The sequence below is a fragment of the Lethenteron reissneri genome, chromosome 20 (assembly GCF_015708825.2).
Source record: "Lethenteron reissneri isolate LAM-NWPU_2019-01 chromosome 20, ASM1570882v1, whole genome shotgun sequence".
Classification (NCBI taxonomy): Eukaryota; Metazoa; Chordata; class Hyperoartia; order Petromyzontiformes; family Petromyzontidae; genus Lethenteron; species Lethenteron reissneri.
Genome location: NC_083798.1, coordinates 14,985,378 through 15,004,928, shown reverse-complemented (window position 1 = coordinate 15,004,928; position 19,551 = coordinate 14,985,378). Strand labels below are relative to the sequence as shown.

The 19,551-nt window shown below is 44.9% G+C and overlaps 1 protein-coding gene across 8 annotated transcripts in view; it reads right to left on the bottom strand.

Moving 5' to 3' along the window:
• Window positions 1–19,551, bottom strand: part of LOC133344840 (RNA-binding motif, single-stranded-interacting protein 1-like) — a 282,596-nt gene that overhangs the window by 67,736 nt on the left and 195,309 nt on the right. Inside the window, exon 1 of one of the 8 annotated variants that reach the window (XM_061555077.1) lies at window positions 12,515–13,041. The exons of the other annotated variants lie outside the window; for them this stretch is intronic. Within the exon in view, the coding sequence (XP_061411061.1) occupies window positions 12,515–12,580 (66 nt within the window). The 5' untranslated portion in view covers window positions 12,581–13,041. Of the gene's footprint in view, window positions 1–12,514; window positions 13,042–19,551 lie in introns of those variants that run through there. 8 annotated transcript variants of the gene reach the window in all.

Below are 19,551 nucleotides of genomic sequence, written 5' to 3'. Positions count from 1 at the left end.
CCCCCCCCAACCTCTCTTGACACGGCAAAAGGCCCGGTCAACACGTCGAGCAACCTCAAGGGGCGCCGCAAGTTGGACAAACAGATGAGCATCTACTGACCAGCGCGTCTGTCGGCGGCACTAAACGCCCTCCCGGACGCAACGGTGGTGGCGCTCCCATTTGAAAGCCACGCGTGTGGGGACACGGACACATTTGAAATTGCATTGTCGTGTTCGATAGAGGTTAGAAACTCAATTTGAGAGGTTAGCAAACCAAGTGCTCTGGGACCTATGCTGATACTTAAAAAAAAGACACCACCACAGCCACATATATGCAGGCAAACGCTGCGTGTATTTGCGCGTGAAATACGCTTGTTTGCGGGGTATGTTGTTGTTGTTGAAGACTAAACGCGTTTAGGTAAATCCAGTCTCTACCGTTAATAGATTGCCTATACACACAAATGTATTTTGTGTATAGTGGCTAAGCACTTAGTCAATGAATGGGAGAGTTTAATGTAATTTCTCTCGCAAGAAGTGAGGATATTTTGTTTTCAAAGAAAATAAGTGCGAATGGCGTGTGTGTGTACATAAAAAAAACCCACACAATTAGGGAGCCAAGTTATATCTCATCATCACTGTCTTCATATTTAACCCGTTTAGCATTCCAGGTGAATGGGAGCCAAGGACAATTAAATTGCAAGATATGTATGCAGAATACGCGATTCATGTGTTGTTCCGTCCTCCGAGATTAGGCGAACAAAGGCATGCCATGCGCCACTGTAAGTCGATAAATAATGGCACCGAATACTATTTATATGCATACAATATCCAGACTTGTTAATTTGGAAAATAAATTTCCCTACCAAAATCATTTGTTTCGAGATTATATTGAACATTTAATAGCTTGTCACTGGCGAGCATGTACATTACATGCACCTTATCAGAGATAAATGGATCCCCCACGCTCCAATGAACACCTTCACCTTCACATTCCTTTTCATTTTCCTGTCCATTCTATTCCATTTAATTCTGTTCCATTCCTCTCCCACTCCAATGCCATTTCAACCCAAATCAGTTCAATCCATAACAATCTGTGTCAGATTCTGTGATACTTTATTATTTCTTAAAGGGTACAATATATGTTTAATGATGTGACTGAAGTCATTTTTTCTCACCATATAATTTCCTCCTCTGGCTATTCTCTGCTGTGTCCTGCAGTGAAGGCTTCATAATTTTTGGGTTAATTCTGTACAATAGACTTGACGCATTGAGTCTGATCGCGACGTATATGCAATGTCGCATGTATTTACACACTCGTGAGTAATAATAATGTGTGGCCCTTTGTCAAAACACTTCTGCATGATCGCCTCCTCATGTTGTGTTCATCATGGGGATTTGTTTTAGCATAATTTTCCATGCTGGCCAGTGTAGGGTTCGTAAATGGAGAGGTCCTAGGACGATTCAAAAATATAATATACCGCTTACATGCGCCAATTACAATCACGATTTGGAGTTGTAAAGCATCAACATGTGATCGCAGCTCAAGACATACAGTACGTACAACTCAGGTGGCAAATTGGAAGGGTTTGGTGCGTTAAATGTTATTTTTGCTAGTAAAGCACCTGACATTTTAAAAGTGAGCCATCACTTTATGCGGATATTACAATAAGTCTATCGCAGGCATTAAAATGTGTCACTGTATTTGTACCGCAGGCATTATAACAAGTGCACTCCCCGAGATAGGAATTCGTTTATAAAATACAAATAAAATACCGTGCATCGCAACCAATATTTACTTTCATTCGTATAAAAAATACTAAAGATGTAAACCCGTTTTTGCCAATACAAATAGTAATAATAATTTAGAAAGGCACCCTTAAGCAATGAATCTCAGAGCACCATGCATATAGACGAGGAAAATAAGAGAGCAGTGACCGGAGTAAGAAAGACGACAGAGACAAGATCGAGAATGAGACAAAGCGGCCATTTTAAACAGGTGGTAGGGTATTCAGCTGGGACTTCTCCATCGACCGCGAGTTCCTTGACCTCCGGTGGCAGGGAATTCCATAGCCTGGGCGCCATGCAAACAAGAGCCAGGTGGGGTCACCCTAGGTTCGAAGCCTGGAGCGCGGTTTACGCTGAGTTAGGGCATGATCAGTGGATCTCATCTCTGCTTTTGATCTTCCACGAAGCTCATGGTCCACCCTAAACTGCATCCATCAAAAGCCATGGCAGATGCGGATACCTGATGCACAGATGGAATATTTAAAACTCTCCAATGTGTGACTGTGGTCATCCAGAACAAACCATACAACATATAACGATACAATGCCTGATCCACAAATACAAAGGAGAGATTACAGTGATACACTCCACTGCTCCTGACAAGGTTATATGGCTTTACCATCTGAATGTGAAATTTTAGTTGTTGCTCTGCATCTACATCAGCCATACAAAATAAGATGGATCTCAGAGATCTCCATGGAGGAGTGTGTGGCTGGGTAGTGGAGTGTGTGGCTGGGTAGTGGAGTGTGTGGCTGAATCAACTGCTAGATGTATGGTGGAGCACACCCAGTTTAAGCTTTGAAGTCATGGTAATGAGAAAATAAGACAAAAAAGGGAAAGAGCAATTTTTTAAAAATAAAAACACTTGTTTAGTTTTGATTTAAAGCTTTCGTGACTGCAGGGATTCATATTCTTGGTTCTTTCGGTAAAGTCACGTAGAAGGGAAACAATAAAATAATAAAAATATAAAACAATAACATTTTCACGACGTTTCGATTGCAACACAAGCAATCATCATCAGGTCGTGAAAATTATTTTGTCTTATATTTGTATTATTTTATTGTTTCCCTTCTACATGACTTTACTGAAAGAACCAAGAATACTTGTTTAGTTGTTTTCTTACCTTTGCAAGTTTGAGTAAAAACATCTTAAATATACTAAATAATGAGTTCATCATTTAACTGTTCACTTGAGGTCATGCTATTTCATTTAGATTTGGGAAACAATACATTGAATGCCACACTGATACTCTATTTTTTAAATAATGGAACTTAGCCCATACATGTTTACATCTATACATTTTAATTTAAATCAGGCACTAACTTTACTCTTAATTTACTACGCAACAACATTTTAACACAGTGGCTGAAAAAAGGTACGTACTGCAATACTAACGCGCTATAGCATAGCAGGCGCAAAATGTTCCATATATTTTATACATTATAAAAGAGGACAGATGAAAACCATCTGATGATGATGTCGGCACACACAATGTGGCGTTGATGTGTTGGTCTGGAACATTCCCTTCTGCATGAAAATCACAGGCATGGGCAGAGGTACGGACCAGGGGCACGTGCGGTCCATAGCCTTCTTTGAAATCGTGCAAAATGTTATTTCAGTCATCTTCACCGTAATTCGTATGAGGTGACTTGATGCGAACGGTAATCATCACGAATATTTTGTTTTTCTGTTGTAATGGAAGGTTTTACTTTTAGACGTTGAAGGTTTTTTTCTTCATAACACTGTGTAACTTTTTTTTTTGTCCCAGGGTAGTAAGTGTTACTTCCTAATTGCTTATGCCTCAAAATAAAAAAAAAATGGCTATTGTTCCCCACAAACTTTGCTTTTGTGACCAGGACAGTGATATTTAGAAATTTACCTATTTTCCAGAACATTCCAAATAGATTCAGTGCTGAGTAAACTTGGAGTACCTTCTAGAACTTTCCAGTAATATAAATAGTAGTATAAATACAAGGGCCTTAAGCCCACTAGTTCAGTTTAGTTCCAGCTGCCTAAGTGGATACATATTTGCATTTTTCTGAGATGGTATCAAGAGGCTGCAAGCATCTGGCCTGCGGGCAATTTATCAAGACAAGAGCGAAAACGTAGTCTGTGGAAGCATCTGCTAAGATGTGTGAGGCCTACAAGGCATATTTCAGCATGCCTGTTGGGGATCAAGACAACCCCTGGACACCTGATTTCATCTGCGAGGAAAGCAAAAAAAACTCTTGAAGGTAAGATGGACAATTTTTGCTCAGAATTTAATGTTATAACATTTGTTAAAAAATGTTAAATTGTAAAAGTTTTTAATTTTAGAATATTTTACAATTTTCAATGTTATTGAAAAAATATATCGTATATGAAAAATGTTGCGAGAATCTCTTACACATTAGTCATGGATGAAATAAATGTATTTTTGTAGGATGGTACAGAGGGGAAAAGAGAGCCATGAAGTTCGCTATCCCAAGAATTTGGTGGGAACCCACTGACCACTCAACCTACTGCTACTTCTGCATTGTGGATCCTTCCAAACGTCGAACTGGCAAGAACGCACCTGCTATCACGTATCCAGAACTTCCTTCATCCATCGCCCTGGTGCCACACTGCCATGAGCTCCCCATACCCACTCCTCCAGAGAGAGCAGCCGTCTTTAGAAGAAAGCAGCAAGTCAGAGAGCGAAGAAGACGTTGTAGATCCAGATGACAATTTCAGAGGAGGAGCTGAGGAGAGAAACCTATACTACCCCAACCAAAACGACCTCAACGACTTGATCAGAGATCTTGGTCTCACCAAGTTCAATGCCGAGCTGTTGACGTCTAGACTCAAGCAGTGGAACTTGTTGTATGAAAGTGTGCAAGTCGCATATCAGAGGAAGCGTCACCAACCTTTTTGCAGCTTTTTCACCCGTCAAGATGGGCTCTGCCTCTGCCACAATGTGATCAGTCTGTTCGAGGCAATCGGAATCGCCTGTAACCAGAATGAGTGGCGCCTCTTCATTGACAGCTCACTCAGGAGCCTCAAAGCCGTGCTGCTCCAAAATGGTAACAAGTACCCGTCTCTTCCCCTGGCTCATTCGGTGCACCTCAAAGAGGATTACAACAACATCAAGACCTTGCTGGACGCCTTGAAGTATGATGAGTATGGCTGGGAGGTCATCGGAGACTTCAAAATGGTGGCATTCCTGATGGGTCTCCAAGGCGGTTTTACCAAGTTTCCCTGCTATCTTTGCCTTTGGGACAGCAGAGACACCAAGGCGCACTACCACAGGCGGGACTGGCAACAGCAGACCGAAATCTCTGTGGGGAGGAACAACGTCAAGTGGAAGCCACTGGTGGACCACTGGAAGGTGCTGATGCCACCACTGCACATCAAATTGGGCCTAATGAAACAATTTGTCAGAGCTGTAGATAAGGAGTCGGCAGCCTTCAAGTACCTTCAAGACTTCTTCCCTAAACTGTCTGAGGCAAAGGTCAAAGCCGGTGTCTTCGTCGGACCACAGATCCTGAAGATCCTGGAGTGCAATGAATTCCCCACGAAGCTCACTAGTAAGGGGAAAGCAGCTTGGAACAGCTTTGTCGCAGTGGCTCGTGGCTTCCTGGGAAATCACAAGGTCGAAAACTATGTGGAGCTAGTTGACACTCTGGTGAAGAACTACGGTACAATGGGCTGTAGGATGTCCCTCAAAGTCCATATCCTTGATGCTCATCTTGATGTATTCAAGGAGAACATCGGAGCGTACTCAGAGGAGCAAGGCGAGCGCTTCCACCAGGATATACTGGACTTTGAACGCCGCTACCAAGGACAGTATACCGAGAACATGATGGGAGACTACATTTGGGGGCTGATTCGTGAAAGTGATTTACAGTATAATCGTAAATCTCGAAAAACTACTAACTTCTAAACCTTTTGTAGTATTTTTTGTATTACTTTAGTATAAATACATGTTAATTTTGATTCATATGTTTTTTTCTGACTTTATGTGAACGAAAAGACACAAATTCGCCCGTTTTCTCATTGAAAATAGGTAAATTTCAAAATATCACTGTCCTGGTCACAAAAGCAAAGTGTGTGGGGAATAATAGCCATTTTCTATACTTTTTAGGCATAAGTAATTACGAAATAACACTTATTACCCAGGAACAAAAATTGTGTTACATAGTGTAATTAGTTGTCTGTGTTTACTCAAGGGCGTGATAAAAAAATAATTTACACTTACGAATTCATTTCCGCTGAAAATAAATTACAAAGTTAGTCAAGGGTTAGGCGACGGACCTTTATCCTTAAAACTGAATGTAAAGTTCGGGAGAATATCTTTAGAGAGTTGGTAAACCTACATATCAAGAGGTTTGTTATTACGTTCATATTATGCCTGCTTCATTGCATGCTTTCAGTGCTCGCAATGCATTTGCTTCGGATAGGTGAAGAGAAAATGTAGGTGTTTTTGCAAGTATTTTAACATGAGCAAAATCATGATTATGGATTAGATTATAGATTAATACTTGGACACAATACCGTGAGATTCCTTTTTGGTAGGACAAAGATAGTAAAATGTGATATTATAAATGTAAAATAAATATTAAATGTAATACTGCCAATGTGTTACTGGTAGATGTACATGGCTGTGCTTGTAATAACGGTGTTTAGTGTGTCGAAATATAATTTGTATCCTATTCTAGGATAGTAAGGTGGTTTTACACATAAACGTATTTGTTGTTGTCTATTTAAATCAAATACCTAGTTTAACCGAGACAAGCATCGAGTGTCACGTGGATTTTTTTTCTGTAAGCACTTATTTTAAACTGTCGTAAAACATTAATATTATAATTTTTAATTGTCAAGTCTCCGAATAACAAATCACGTGTTCAAACCAATATTCATTGTGTTTTGCCCGTGACGTGTTTGCACACAATGTTTAATGTGCTTTAAAAATGTGGGAGAAAAATTACATCATTTGAGCAAAAGAAAAACCATTTACTCAGTAAAGTATATGGAAAACTTAAGTAGCTATGCTAGCAAGCATTGAGAAAAATGAAGGCTTTTTTCCGTTGCAAAATTGGCGTAATACACTTGCATTATACCACTGTTGCTAGATAAATTCTTCCCCACCACTAAATGGAATTGTGGTAAATGATGTTGTTGAAACCTTTAATAGGACTCAGCGACACTGGAAAGAGTGAGAGGGTTAGCACAGAGGTAGATTTGTGAGTTTTACAAAATGATTTTTTTTACACACCGTTAAAGAAAATCCAAAAGTTTAATGTGACCTAATGATATAAATGGTTTATTAAAAAGAAAAAAGAAAAACCTTTCAGCCTCTTGAGGCGGCTCTAGGCTAGAGAAGCCGCCCAGCGGATGAAGAATCGGTTGTTTTGTGAGGAACTGTATTTATTTACTCTTCAACGTCCGTGAGCGTGGCGCTTGATCTGATAAAGAGGCATTTTTTGACCGCATATGATTTGTGCACAAATATTAATTTATTACAAAACATGGCACCCAAGTGAGATGCGGCTCACAGCAGCCATAAACTAACACAATTTATTTGGCCGTTCATCAAGCGACAATGCATATAAGAACACGACGTCGCACGTGCCACTCAAAACAACCCAGGAAGTGCCCCCCGAGATGATTATTTATGCAACTTCCAGGATTCTGACAATGCAGGCCTGCGGGCAGAGTCATTTCTCAAGGATAGACGCACAATTCAGTGCAAGGGAAGTCTCAACGTTCCAGACAAAACGGCGTAAGATAAAGCGAGGCAGGTAAGGAGTCGGCTGGTTACCAAGCTGTCTAATTAAGCTGTTGAGGCGCACGGAGCCACGGCACTGCAGCCCACCAGCTGTGCTCAGCCGAAAACCCAGAAATTGCTCACAACACAACTAAGTTAGGCCTCCATGGACGGGGGGGGGGGGGGAGGAAATAACAGTGCTGTGTACACAAAGACAAATATCCCATGTGCAGCCTACATAGGCTGTTGGGGCACGATTGGGTGATGTGGCTGACAGCCCACATCAGGGAGCTGAGTCGATATAACAGAGGCCAAGGATCCGATCAGATGCTCGCCACTGATGGTGGCCATGGCCAGGATTCGAACTCGGATTGTAGAGCACGTAGCACAGTTACGCTAACCGCGACATTACCACTCCCGACATGTACGAGGTCCTCGTGCTTTGTGTGTGCGCACACACACACACCTAAAAAAAAACCATAATCCCTTCCTCACCGCATAGCACTGTCCTGATAGCTCTGTGCACCTCCACCACGCCTCCTCCCACCGAAGTCTGGCTTTTTCTCTCCCGCGCTCTCGCTCGTTCTCTCTCGCTGAGAAGTCGGCTGCTTTCGCCCTTGGTGGCAGCTTTTATTTAATCGCTTGACGCACGATGCTGAGATTGCGCCGCTCCTTTCGCGGTTCAAATGGGGAGGGCGACTTGCTTGTTGGGGGTTTTGCACGAAGCAGATAGGGAGAGCGTGGATGGAAGAGAAAAAAACTGAAGACAAAAAAAAATCCGCTTATTCCACTGAAGGGTTTTGTCTGGTTATACGAAAAACCCTGTCAAAGCTGTGAAATTGCTCTTTTAAAAGCTTAAAGTTGTGCATTTGATTCAGTGTAAATATCAGGCTGTATCACACTGTGACAGCGAAATCCAAAGGTTCAGTGCATTAGACAATGGGTGTTTGTATGAGCACACACACACATGCTGCACCCACTTCCTCCGGGCACTTAATCCTTAAATGACAGTCAACTTTTGCCTTTCAAAGCCCGCGTGCTGTACTGACCTCTGCTGCCCTTCCTTTCCCATCAAATACATGATCTCATGTTTTACAAAGATGCTTTATTTTCACATTTTCCCCTGGCTATTAAATTAAAGCACATTTTGTCCATGGCTATACAATTTGCCGTTTTCCATAATGAAAGTGGCCAGAGGGGGGGTGGGGGGGGGAGGTTATTTGTACTTTTTAAATCCAGATGGAATTAGTGCAGTTAACATTTTTTAATTATTTATGCAAGCTATACCTGGCTTGCCAATTTAGCAAAAAAAAAAAGCTCTGTATAATAAAAAAAGTGTATTTCTAGACTGTAAAACTTTTTATTTTTTAATATATTTTACTTTTGTGTCCAATTTGCCAACGTTAACACGTCTAGCACGTGACACTTTGTGAAGTAATTTTAGTTTGGGACCCACTTGGGGAATCTCATGGCCCTTCCATTAAACGAAGAAACAACAATTTGCAGAAATACTTCCAAGTCTGTCTGGGAGTATCCTGTCTGTGCACGGACAAATTAACTGGTGAGAGTTTTTGGAACACCTAACATCAGCTGTGACTGACAAATTAAACATGAGAAGCACAGAGAGCTATCAATCATTCAATTGGGCACGCCTGCCGTTGAACTCTTGCAAAATGCGTGCTGCCTCTTTCGCAGATGTGCGGAATGGAGTTTGACTCCAGTGAATTGTTTTCAGCTGTGAAGCATTCACATTTACCCCCCCCCACCCCCCATTAATTTTACAAACATGTATATAAACAAGACAACGATGATATCAGCTCATGTGCAGGTGCTACGTGGATTATTATACATTGCAGGAATGCGAGAGATGACAGTGGCTTAAGGGAAGCCTTCATTCAGCAGTGGATTGACCACAATGATTATGATTAACCACACTCACAGATGATCGTCATATATTAAACGATGGTAATATACAAGAACACATTAGTGTGGCGTGGTGGTGCAGTAGTTAATGCACGGTGTTATAAACACACTTCCATGAGTTCGATTCCCAACCACAACTGATGTCAGTGGTGGGTGAAATCCTTAACCAGTCCTGCGCCCCTACCTTTCACCAACCCGCACTGATCAGCGTGGTGAAGTATAGTTTAAAAAACGGACGAAGCCGGCACAGCACGGGAGAGCTTTCATCCAGCAGTAGCCTGACAAAGCGGCTGTAAATTAAACATGATTTATTTATTTGTACGCAAGAACACATTCCATTTTTTGGCTTGGAATGGCTTTAAAAAAAACATGATCAAATATAATTAGTGTGTTTGCTCTAACAGCTTTAGGAGCTTATTGGACTTGATGTGCACCCCATAGCCTCTTGCCCAGTACACATCACCCCTCCCAGACACACGCTCGTTGTACGCCAAGCCTCGCGCTCCGGTAACAAATTCCCTCCCACTCACAAACCCAAAAACAGGCAGCTGGCTGGTCACGCATGATGAATGAAGTTCACCCGCCCCCCCCTTGCACCCTCTCAGTTCCCGCTCGAAACACAGCCATCCGCTTGGCCGCACTCTCCTCGGCTGCACCAGGTCGCGTTTACCTTTGCAGCCAAGAGAAACTAGAGCTTAACCCGACACACGTGTGCAACTCATGCCAAGGGGTCTTTTTCGCACATGCGACAAAGACGAAGATTCCCCCCGTGTAGCCTTCACAGACGGTTGGGGCGGGTGCTGTGTGCGAGCACCACGACCGACCGCCTTTGTCTCCCGAGTGGCGATGTTTCCACACCGCACCACGTACTCATTTGAGGCCGAGGCTGCCTAGGGGAGGCCCAGGACCGGTTCAGATAATTGCCATTGCTGTTGACCGTGAATCGAACCCGGGTAGCCGGGTTCGTAGTGCAGTGCGCGAACCACTACACTACCGCTCCCCACTACCGCAACATGCGACACACACACGCAGGCAAATCTTCAAACTATGGCTGCTTGTCACTCAGGGTGGGGTTGGTACACTGGGTAAGTGTGCACCATATATGCTGGTCTGCTGGTTCCAAGTGTTGACACACATGCACCTCTTCAAGCTACACCTGGTGTCACGCATGGAGGGCACACTGGTATGTGTATATGCAAGACTGCAGGTATGAAAGCATGCGCAAGAAAGCATGCGCACGTACATACACGCACAATCACTTCTTAAAACTGTGGGCTGGTGTCACTCAAGCTGACCACCACACTGTTACGTGTTCATAACACATGCTAGTCTAGATGCGTGTGCCAAGCATGTACACCGACAGCAAAGAGCCACCATTTGCCACTATTTGGCAGTGATGTCACCACAGAGCTTGTGCCAAGCTAGGTGCACTATGATGTCACATGGAGCGTCAAAGGCTTACTTGCAGCAGATCATGGGACAGACCCAGGTATGATGGGTTAAATAGCGAGATTACTGGCGTGTGTACACAAAGACAAATAACCCCCGAACAGCATTTAACAGACTTTTGGGGCAAGTGCTGTTAGCGATGACCTATGAAGGCTGGCATGGCAGATGAGGGGATGGGTGGCCTGCACCACACCTGACCATCTTTTTCTCCCCAGTGCCGATGTTTAACACTGCATCAAGTACTCATTCAAGGCTGTCGACCCAGCTATTATTGGTCCTGAGCGGGTATTCAAGTCGAAATCGCCAGTTTCGAAGTGCAGTGCACTGACCACGACACGACCGTTCCCAAGACAAAATACAAAGATCCCCTGCATAGCCATCACAGACTCGTTTGGCAAGTGCTGTTAGCAAGCGCATATGAAGGCCGGCACCGCACACAAGGGGGTGGGTGGCTAGCACCACATCCGGCCGCCTTTGTCTCCCGAGCAGCGATATTTACGCATCGCACCAGGTACTCATTTGAGGATCAGTCAGATAATCGTCACTGGTGTTCGCTGCGAGCCCGGGTTCGTAGCGCAGCGTGATACCCATTGCACTACATGCACACACACACGTGGGCTTCTTCAAACCACGACTTCGCATCACGCTGGGAGATGTACACAATACATGCAGGTCTGCATGTACCAAAGCATGCGGATATACACACACACGAACATACACACACTACCCACGCGCAGGGTTTGGCATACTCACGGGAGCTGACACCGACACAAGCGAAAGCGTGCACAGACAGACGCACACGTTGACTATAATTGCTGTTTCATGCAAATAATGAGCTTGATGGTTTATTTTCCATTCAGTGGTTCATGTAATTTTTACAACGCTGTTCCCAATTACTGGCACCTGCGGGGCCTGAGAGCTGCACTATTTGTTCTGAAATGGCGCACCTAAGACACGGGATAAGAATGCAATGAGATATGACGTGTAGGGTTATCTCTCGTGCGATGTAGAAGCCTCCCCACCTCTTCCCAGGCATGCGTGGAGAGACGTACACCATTTCCCGAAACTTCGCCATGCACTCAAATATTTAACCGATTTTTGCCGCATTCGCAGAGTGAATGCAACTTTTGTTTTGTCATCGCACGTTCAAATTGACGCACGCACACGCACAGCGTAAAGTCACATTCAATTCGCAAGTCGGTTAAACATTACCAGTCATAGAAATCCCCTTAAAATATACATATAAATAACGGAGCACGTCAAAACCACAGCTGACATTGACAGGCATGATTAGTATGCACAAATTTAACAAACAAAATCTGTACTCGTATGCCAACTAACAGGCAACTGACATTGGATATGCAGATCCTGAACTGAACAACATTTAACGGAATAAACAAAGCAACGCCTTGTCTGCAGATCGCAATTGGGAACACTTTGTTCATCGTGTAAATCAAATAAATAAAATCGCAGCTGCTATTACAAAGGCGGTGGTTATCAACAGAGAACTATTTAAAACGGTTGACAGCAACGGCGCTGATGATTAACAATGCACACCTCAGTTCCCTGCTCATCCGTAAGCTCCTTTACGCACATCGAGATTCGAATAGGCATGAAATGTCATTAAATGCGGAAAGCCCTCCGATGTCCTACCTTGCGTGCCACATACATCCCGTTCTGGTACTGGATGTATCCGTTCCTTGCTAGAGTCAAAACCATTCTTCTGGGACAGCGACTTCTATTTCAAAGCTGTAGGGTCCAGATAACGTTAAACAACACCTAACACCGATTCTTGCGGAAGACTTGCAGCGGCTGATTTTTTTTGTTTCTCTCTCTCTCTCTTTACAAACCAAAGGCTGACTTCTTTTTCACGAGAGGCGAGAGTACGGCGAGCGGTATTACCGAGCGGGTGGGAGAACACGCGACACGCCAAACACAGCGGGCGCACACTCAAGACAAGCTGACCGAGGTTGGGCAGTCGGGCAGGCAAAAGCGGACCGACGAGCGGACAGGCGAACAAAAAAAAGGAAGCTGCAGGCAGAGGGGCAAGGACAGACAGACACACAACTCGCGCCGGAGCCAGACACCAGGGCTGCTTATGGGAGCCAGACACGCTTCGCTGGCAGTAGTCGGGACAGCTTTGCTCGGGCTGAGGAATGCAGCCTTCTCTCGCAACGCCACCGCCTGCCACGCCTCGCCGTAGCACACACACACACTCGGGCTCCGTCCCGTTCGGGAAACCCAAGCAGGGCGGAGGGAGGGGGTGCTGGTGGTGGTGGTGGGGCGCAGGGGAAGAGAGGTGGGGGGGGTGTAAGAGGCTGGGCTGAGTTCGAGGTGCAGAGGATTGGGTGGGAGAGGGTTTGCGTGAGGTCATCAGCGAAGGGAGGAGCCGCTCGTTCGAGGCCACTCCTCGTGCGTTGGTGCGCGTGCACCAATTGTGGTGTGCACCCCCCCTCTCGCCTCCCCCCCCTCGCCCCCCCCTCGACCCCCCCATCAACCCCCCCCTCGACCCCCCCCTCGCCCACCCGCACATCTCTTAGCGGATCGGAGTGAGGTCATAAGAGTGGGCTGGGCTCCGGTACCCAGCGCCACTCGTGTTGCGATTGTCAGTGGCAATTTAAAGGCGGGCTGGCTTCGCTGTTTGGGGGTTTGGCGAGGTGGTGCGGCGGCGGCGGCGGGGAGGCAAGCGATGATCCATCTCAAACGCCACACCCGACTGCTCTCTGCTCCAATCACCGGATATCTGTGTGTTCTCACTGTGGGAGGGGCCAGGCTTACATCTGACAGCACTTAACATGTAGCGTGGGGGGGGGGGTGAGTATGCGTGTGTCCGTGCGTGCGCGCGCGCGCGTGCGTGTAAGCAACGAATGCGTGTGTGCGTGCGTGCGTACCGCGCGTACATGGAAATATTTTAATAGCAAACACTATATCATTGTCAGAGCCAGGCTAGAGTCTCAAGTACTGTGCGGTACGTTCGTGTTATTTTTGGCGGAGGACAGTTCGTGTCGAGTATGACTGGCCAACGCTTTATATTAAGATGATTTTTTTTTACATTTAATAACTGTAATACGTCTCGTGCGCACAGAATGGAACATATGGAGTAATTTAAAATGTGATTTTAGAAAGGGGCCATGAGCTGCAGGCAATTCCAGGTTTTTAAAACCCCACGTGGCAGCTGTCCGTGGCGCTAATTGATAACCAAACTGCGCAAGCCAAATAAAACGGGTGCGCCGAATTGGGAGGGAAAATAGACAATTACTGGTTTTTCATCTGTATAAAATATAATAATTAATTGCACTTTCGTTCCGTACTATAATAATGCATGCTAAAAGTCACAGAATAGAACCCAAATAATATATGCTATTAAAAAGGGAAAGTAGAGATCATGTATCCACGCTGAACTCAGATTATCACGGTTGGCTACGTACGGTGCAAAAGAAGTTCAACATACATACAGCTCTCATACAGAATCGGACCTCTTTTGTTTATTTCGAAAACTACCATTTGCATTGGAGTCACTGCGAGGCCCCCATAATGATCGCCACCTCGAGCCAATTTGCCAATTGGCCAAATGCAGCCATTTCTGCGATGAGTTTCAGGGGCGCCCTCGAGTGAACTAACTTTTTCCCAGATTTGAAATGCCTCGAAACGGGACACCAGCCCATTACCTCTGGATTGTAGGTCCCTATCAGTGGTGCATCTATTGAGTGTGCAACTGCCCCAGAGGCCAGAGGCTGGTAGTATCCAGGGGTTGTTGGGCAACAAGGAAGGGGAGTCGGTGGGGGGGGGGGGGGTTGGGAATTGGACGGGGGCCCCATTTCATTCCTTGCTTCAGGGCCCATGCCAACCGTGCTACGCCACTGTTGTCTACAGCACAGCAGCTGCACACGATAGTCGGGAGAATGTCTGAATCTGAGCCCAGTATAAGAGCGCACGTTGTCACATAATAGCGCTGACAAATGGGCCGGAGGCGAAGTGTTCAATGCCATCGTTAATGGTGTAAATGGGCACGGCCTCGTCTGTCAGCCTTGCCAGTGACGTCTCCGAGAAAGCCAGTCCGGAGCATGTAGTCTCGCTGGCACTGGATCAGCAATCGCGCTGAGGATGTGCGTATACGATGACAGCCTATGGCACACAGAGCATAGGTCGAACACCACTCCAATTACGACTGAACTAGCCCCCGTAGCACACCAATATTATCTCGCAGAAATTGCTTAAGCGAGCAAATTCTGGACCAACGTATGTATAATCTTCCATAACAATTTTTCGATTTAAAGCTTTCGTGACTGCAGGGATTCATCTTGGTTCTTTCGGTAAAGTCACGTAGAAGGGAAATAATATAATGTTTTATTTTTATTATTTTATTATTTCACTTCTACGTGACTTTACCGAAAGAACCAAGAAGAGTTCCTTAACAAAGCATAATACGTTTTTATTCCACTTAACAAACGGCAAGAGGAAGTTGCTACTGTGTTCCTCAGTAAGCAAACGCACGTCAGCCTCCTAGGGCCAGACATTCTTACACTGCGCATATTCCAGGTCCGTACACTTTATATAATGCAACAGAATCTGGAGTTATACTAGCAACTCTCAAGAAACTGTAATTCATCTCACAGAACACCCATGTCTTGTGTCACGCTCAAGCCATCTCATAATTGAGCTGTGTAAACAACCACAACTCGAGTTTACGACGAAAGTCAAGTCACATCCAGTATGGACCACGTTTTACGATTGACGTGGCAGAGCTGGGCGCTCCGCAGTGCCACGTCGACACCCTTACTCCTGTGCTGGATCAAGGACTGACTGGACACCAATTCATCTTGTTCCACTGCACAACCGTGCCATGCTTGGGCCATACCAAACCAATGCAGCATGGCTTATGAGGCGCTACGATTTTCCACTGCAGCTGTACTGCTGACGTCACACGGAACGTACGCGTCATTCGCGTCCTGCCACCTCACCCTGCTTTTCCCCGAGCAAGATTCAGATGTTTCGTGAGGCCGCCGTATCACGGTTTGGTTCTGGCTCGGCACTACCAAATAGCCAGTGGAAACCTACCCACAACCGGGGGGTGGCCCCCACGTTCACTCGACGCGGATGTGCCAGCGGAAGAGGAGGACAAGATGCGCTCAGCAATGAGCACTGATCTCTGCGCAACGCCTGTCAGTTGTGTATCCCGAAACCATCAGTGACACCGGAGCAATCAGGTGAGCATCTGGGCCAATCAACGCTTCAATTGGTAAAAAAAAACGATTGCACGCAGTCCGCATGTGGGGGCGCAAACCTCAAAGACAAACAAGATTAACTGCGAGCAAAATTACTCTAATCCTTTTCCGTCCTATTTGATTCCGCAATAATTGAAAAAAAATAAAAATTAGTTCTGCAGTTGTTGCGCGTGAGCATGAGAGCCAATGTTAATACGAAGCAATTATTATTAAATCTACGGAACAGAATAGGCTATCAGTGTCAAGGTTGTGCCTTTATTTGCTATGCACTGGAAAGTGGATGATTGGAGAGTGGGAGGAGGAATATAGAGAGAATATTCGCCGTTCCACCTCATTTAACACAGAATCACGTCGGGTCACCCGCACATACGAGTGTGGCGTGTGGGTGTGTGTGTGAGTGCGTGTGGATGTGTGTGCGTGTGGGTGTGTGCGCGCGTGTAGGTGTGTGTGTGTGCACGTGTGGGTGGGTGTGTGTGTGTGCGCGTGCGTGGGTGCGGGTAGAATGTAATAAAGCACCTCACCAAGGGGCAAAGCTAACAAACCAAATGCCTCTCCTAAACTACAAAAAAACGCAAGCAGCACTCCACGCAAAAGAAAAAAAAACCGGACAGGCCTTTAAGTATTAAAACCTCGGGGGAGGTGGAGTCATTAGTTGGGAGCTGGGAGAGACCTTTTTTAATTGAGTCTAAAGTCCAAACAGCTTGAGATTGACAAGGTTATGAGAAGGTGGCTGAAGTCTGTATATTCCAATTCAGCGCTTGTAATTAGTCCCCATGCCCCATGGTACGTCTCCTTTTTTTTCGCTTCCCGCATTGCACGCCTCTTCGTGTTCATTTGTCATGGCCAGTGGAGAGACATTCCTCTCCCTCGTCGCTTAATAGTTGAACCGTTACGAGCCAAACTATCTTAATATTAATGGCGGGGGAATTCATGAATTAATAATCTCTATGCAGGATGCTATTGTGCACGTCCACAAATCAACAATGCCTTTCTCGTGCCAATGCAAAAACTGTACGCTATTATTTGCAGGGACAATGTTTTACTTAGAACTGTAGAAACATTTTGCTTGCTCGATCACATTCCTCTAAGCCTCTGTGGGCAAGTGCGGCTGAGTTCCCATGCTAAACCATCTGCAGCTCGCAGCATCTCTCTGTGCTCATGCCATCATAATGGATTTAATTTCCCAAAGGCAATAAATTACATAGGAAAGCCGGCGCTGCTCGCGAACAATGCGCTTTTACATGAAATAATAAGGCCGCCAGTGTCCAGACATGACTATCTTGTGGGGAACTGACAAGCGATTCCAGCTTTTATTACTCATACTCGGGGACTTGCATCCACGCAGCTTTTTGCTACATGCATTGATATCCAGGGGAAATCGTGTGTAGCTAATGACAGGAAATACAAATGTCCAAGCACGCGGCACAACCAGGCACATGGTTTGCGTGTAAAATAAGGTCACGGCTGAATCATTGCTGAAATAAAGTCTTACAAACGCACCCGGGGTTCATGTTTCTCAAAAAAAATAACGCAACCTCACAACTGCATAAATACCGATGTTGTGTTTTTTTTTTACCCCCCTCCCCCCCCCCCCAAAAAAAAACTTGAAGACGTACAAAAAAGTGAGGAATGGGTTTTTTGAGGTCAAAATAGTCTGAGATGTGGCAATACTGGGAATCACTTTCACGTTGCTAAAACCACGTGCTTTACAGGAACACTTTCTCACAGGAGAATAACAGGATGGATTTATTTTCATAATGGCTCCAAGACGTGATGCCAACCGGTAATGGCAAGTGCAAGGTCTCCACAGAAAAATGACACCCGATGCAGAATTGATATAACATCCATTAGATGATATGCTTTGCCAATTCAGTGCAGGACATGCACATGTGAAAAATAGACACACAATGTAAGTGGTATTGGCCAAACATTCCAATATGCTGAGAAAATTAATTGAAAATGTTTCAATGGAGATTACACCTCGCAATATTGTCCTCGATCGTAACAAAAACCTTGCAGAATCCTCCTCCTGAAAACATTGTCTTGAGACTTTCCTGGGTAAAAGAAAATGTAAGTAATATAAAATGAATGAATTAATACAATTCCGGCCACAAATCTTCCGTTTATGAACGTGCAGTCACAATAATGTGCCAAATAATTAACTTGAAAAAGCCTCACTGAGCCGTTTGTAAATCCACTGCTCGATGAGGGCATCACCACTCACTGCGGGTTGCGGTGGTTATTTGACCATACTTCACCACCCTGGCCAATGTGAGTTGGTGAAGGTGGGGAGCATATAATTACAATACAACAATGCATTTCCTGCACTGCCCACCATGTAATTCTTGTAAACTAGACTACCTGGAGAAATCCATATCCATATATATGATGAGGGGATATGCACAGGGAAGTTTATATACCCACATGCTATACGGTCAGCTCGAGGTCACCTCACAGCCCAGTGAATCATTTGCAAATTTCCCAAACCAGCGTCATCCACTAACTCTGACTTCAAAGCGCTGGATGAGAGCCATGCACCACCACATCTGAAATCTGATTTCATCTGTCAAACGGTGTTTGATCGATTCATGCTTTAAACATAGCGTGCACGTTCACTACACGGTATTTAACTTTAGGCGCTCAAATATACAGGGTACATATATATTTAAAGGATTTTTTTTAATAACATGCGTACACAAATTATATATCGCAAGTCTGTCATCGTCATCATCATTATCAGCCAAGGTCAAACTACTGATGGATGAAGTTGCCCCAAGCTGCAGCCATCTCTCGTGATCATGAGATCTAATAATAATCCACTTCGAAACTGCACATGAACTGATTCCTTAGCTGCCACGAGGTTATTATTCTTGACCATTACCACAATCCCTTCCAGTGATGTACCTGTCCAAGCCCACTTACTTTCTTAACAGTTTGAATTATGTTTGTTATCCTGCATACGTTTTAGTATGTACGTCACGTAAACTGCAGAGCTATAGGGGGTTGTTTTGTTGTTGTTGTTGTAAACGAATTCAAATGAAAGCAGCTCAAAAAAACAACTACTCACGACCGCGGTTTAAAATGTGCTAAGATTACAACGGCAAACGCGCGGGAGATAAAGATGGAGAGCCACCAGCCATGACTTCACACATCTCCATCCGACACCGAGTGAGACTCGTGACTGCCCTTGTGCGGTAGAACACAGTGGCATCCTTGCACACAAAAAGACAACAGGGCGGCGCACGTTATTAGATTCCCGTATAATGTGTGTAATGAACATTATATAAACAATAAAAGCTAAGACGTGAATTAAAGATGGATATTGAGGCAGGTTGAACAATAGCAGCTGGAAGCCCCCTTTGGCAGAGATTCAAGTCATCAGCTCTGCCAAACCCATCGCAGTGGGATTAGGACTTATGTTAGCGGCAATTACCAGCTTATTAGGCGCTTACATCTACCAAGCAG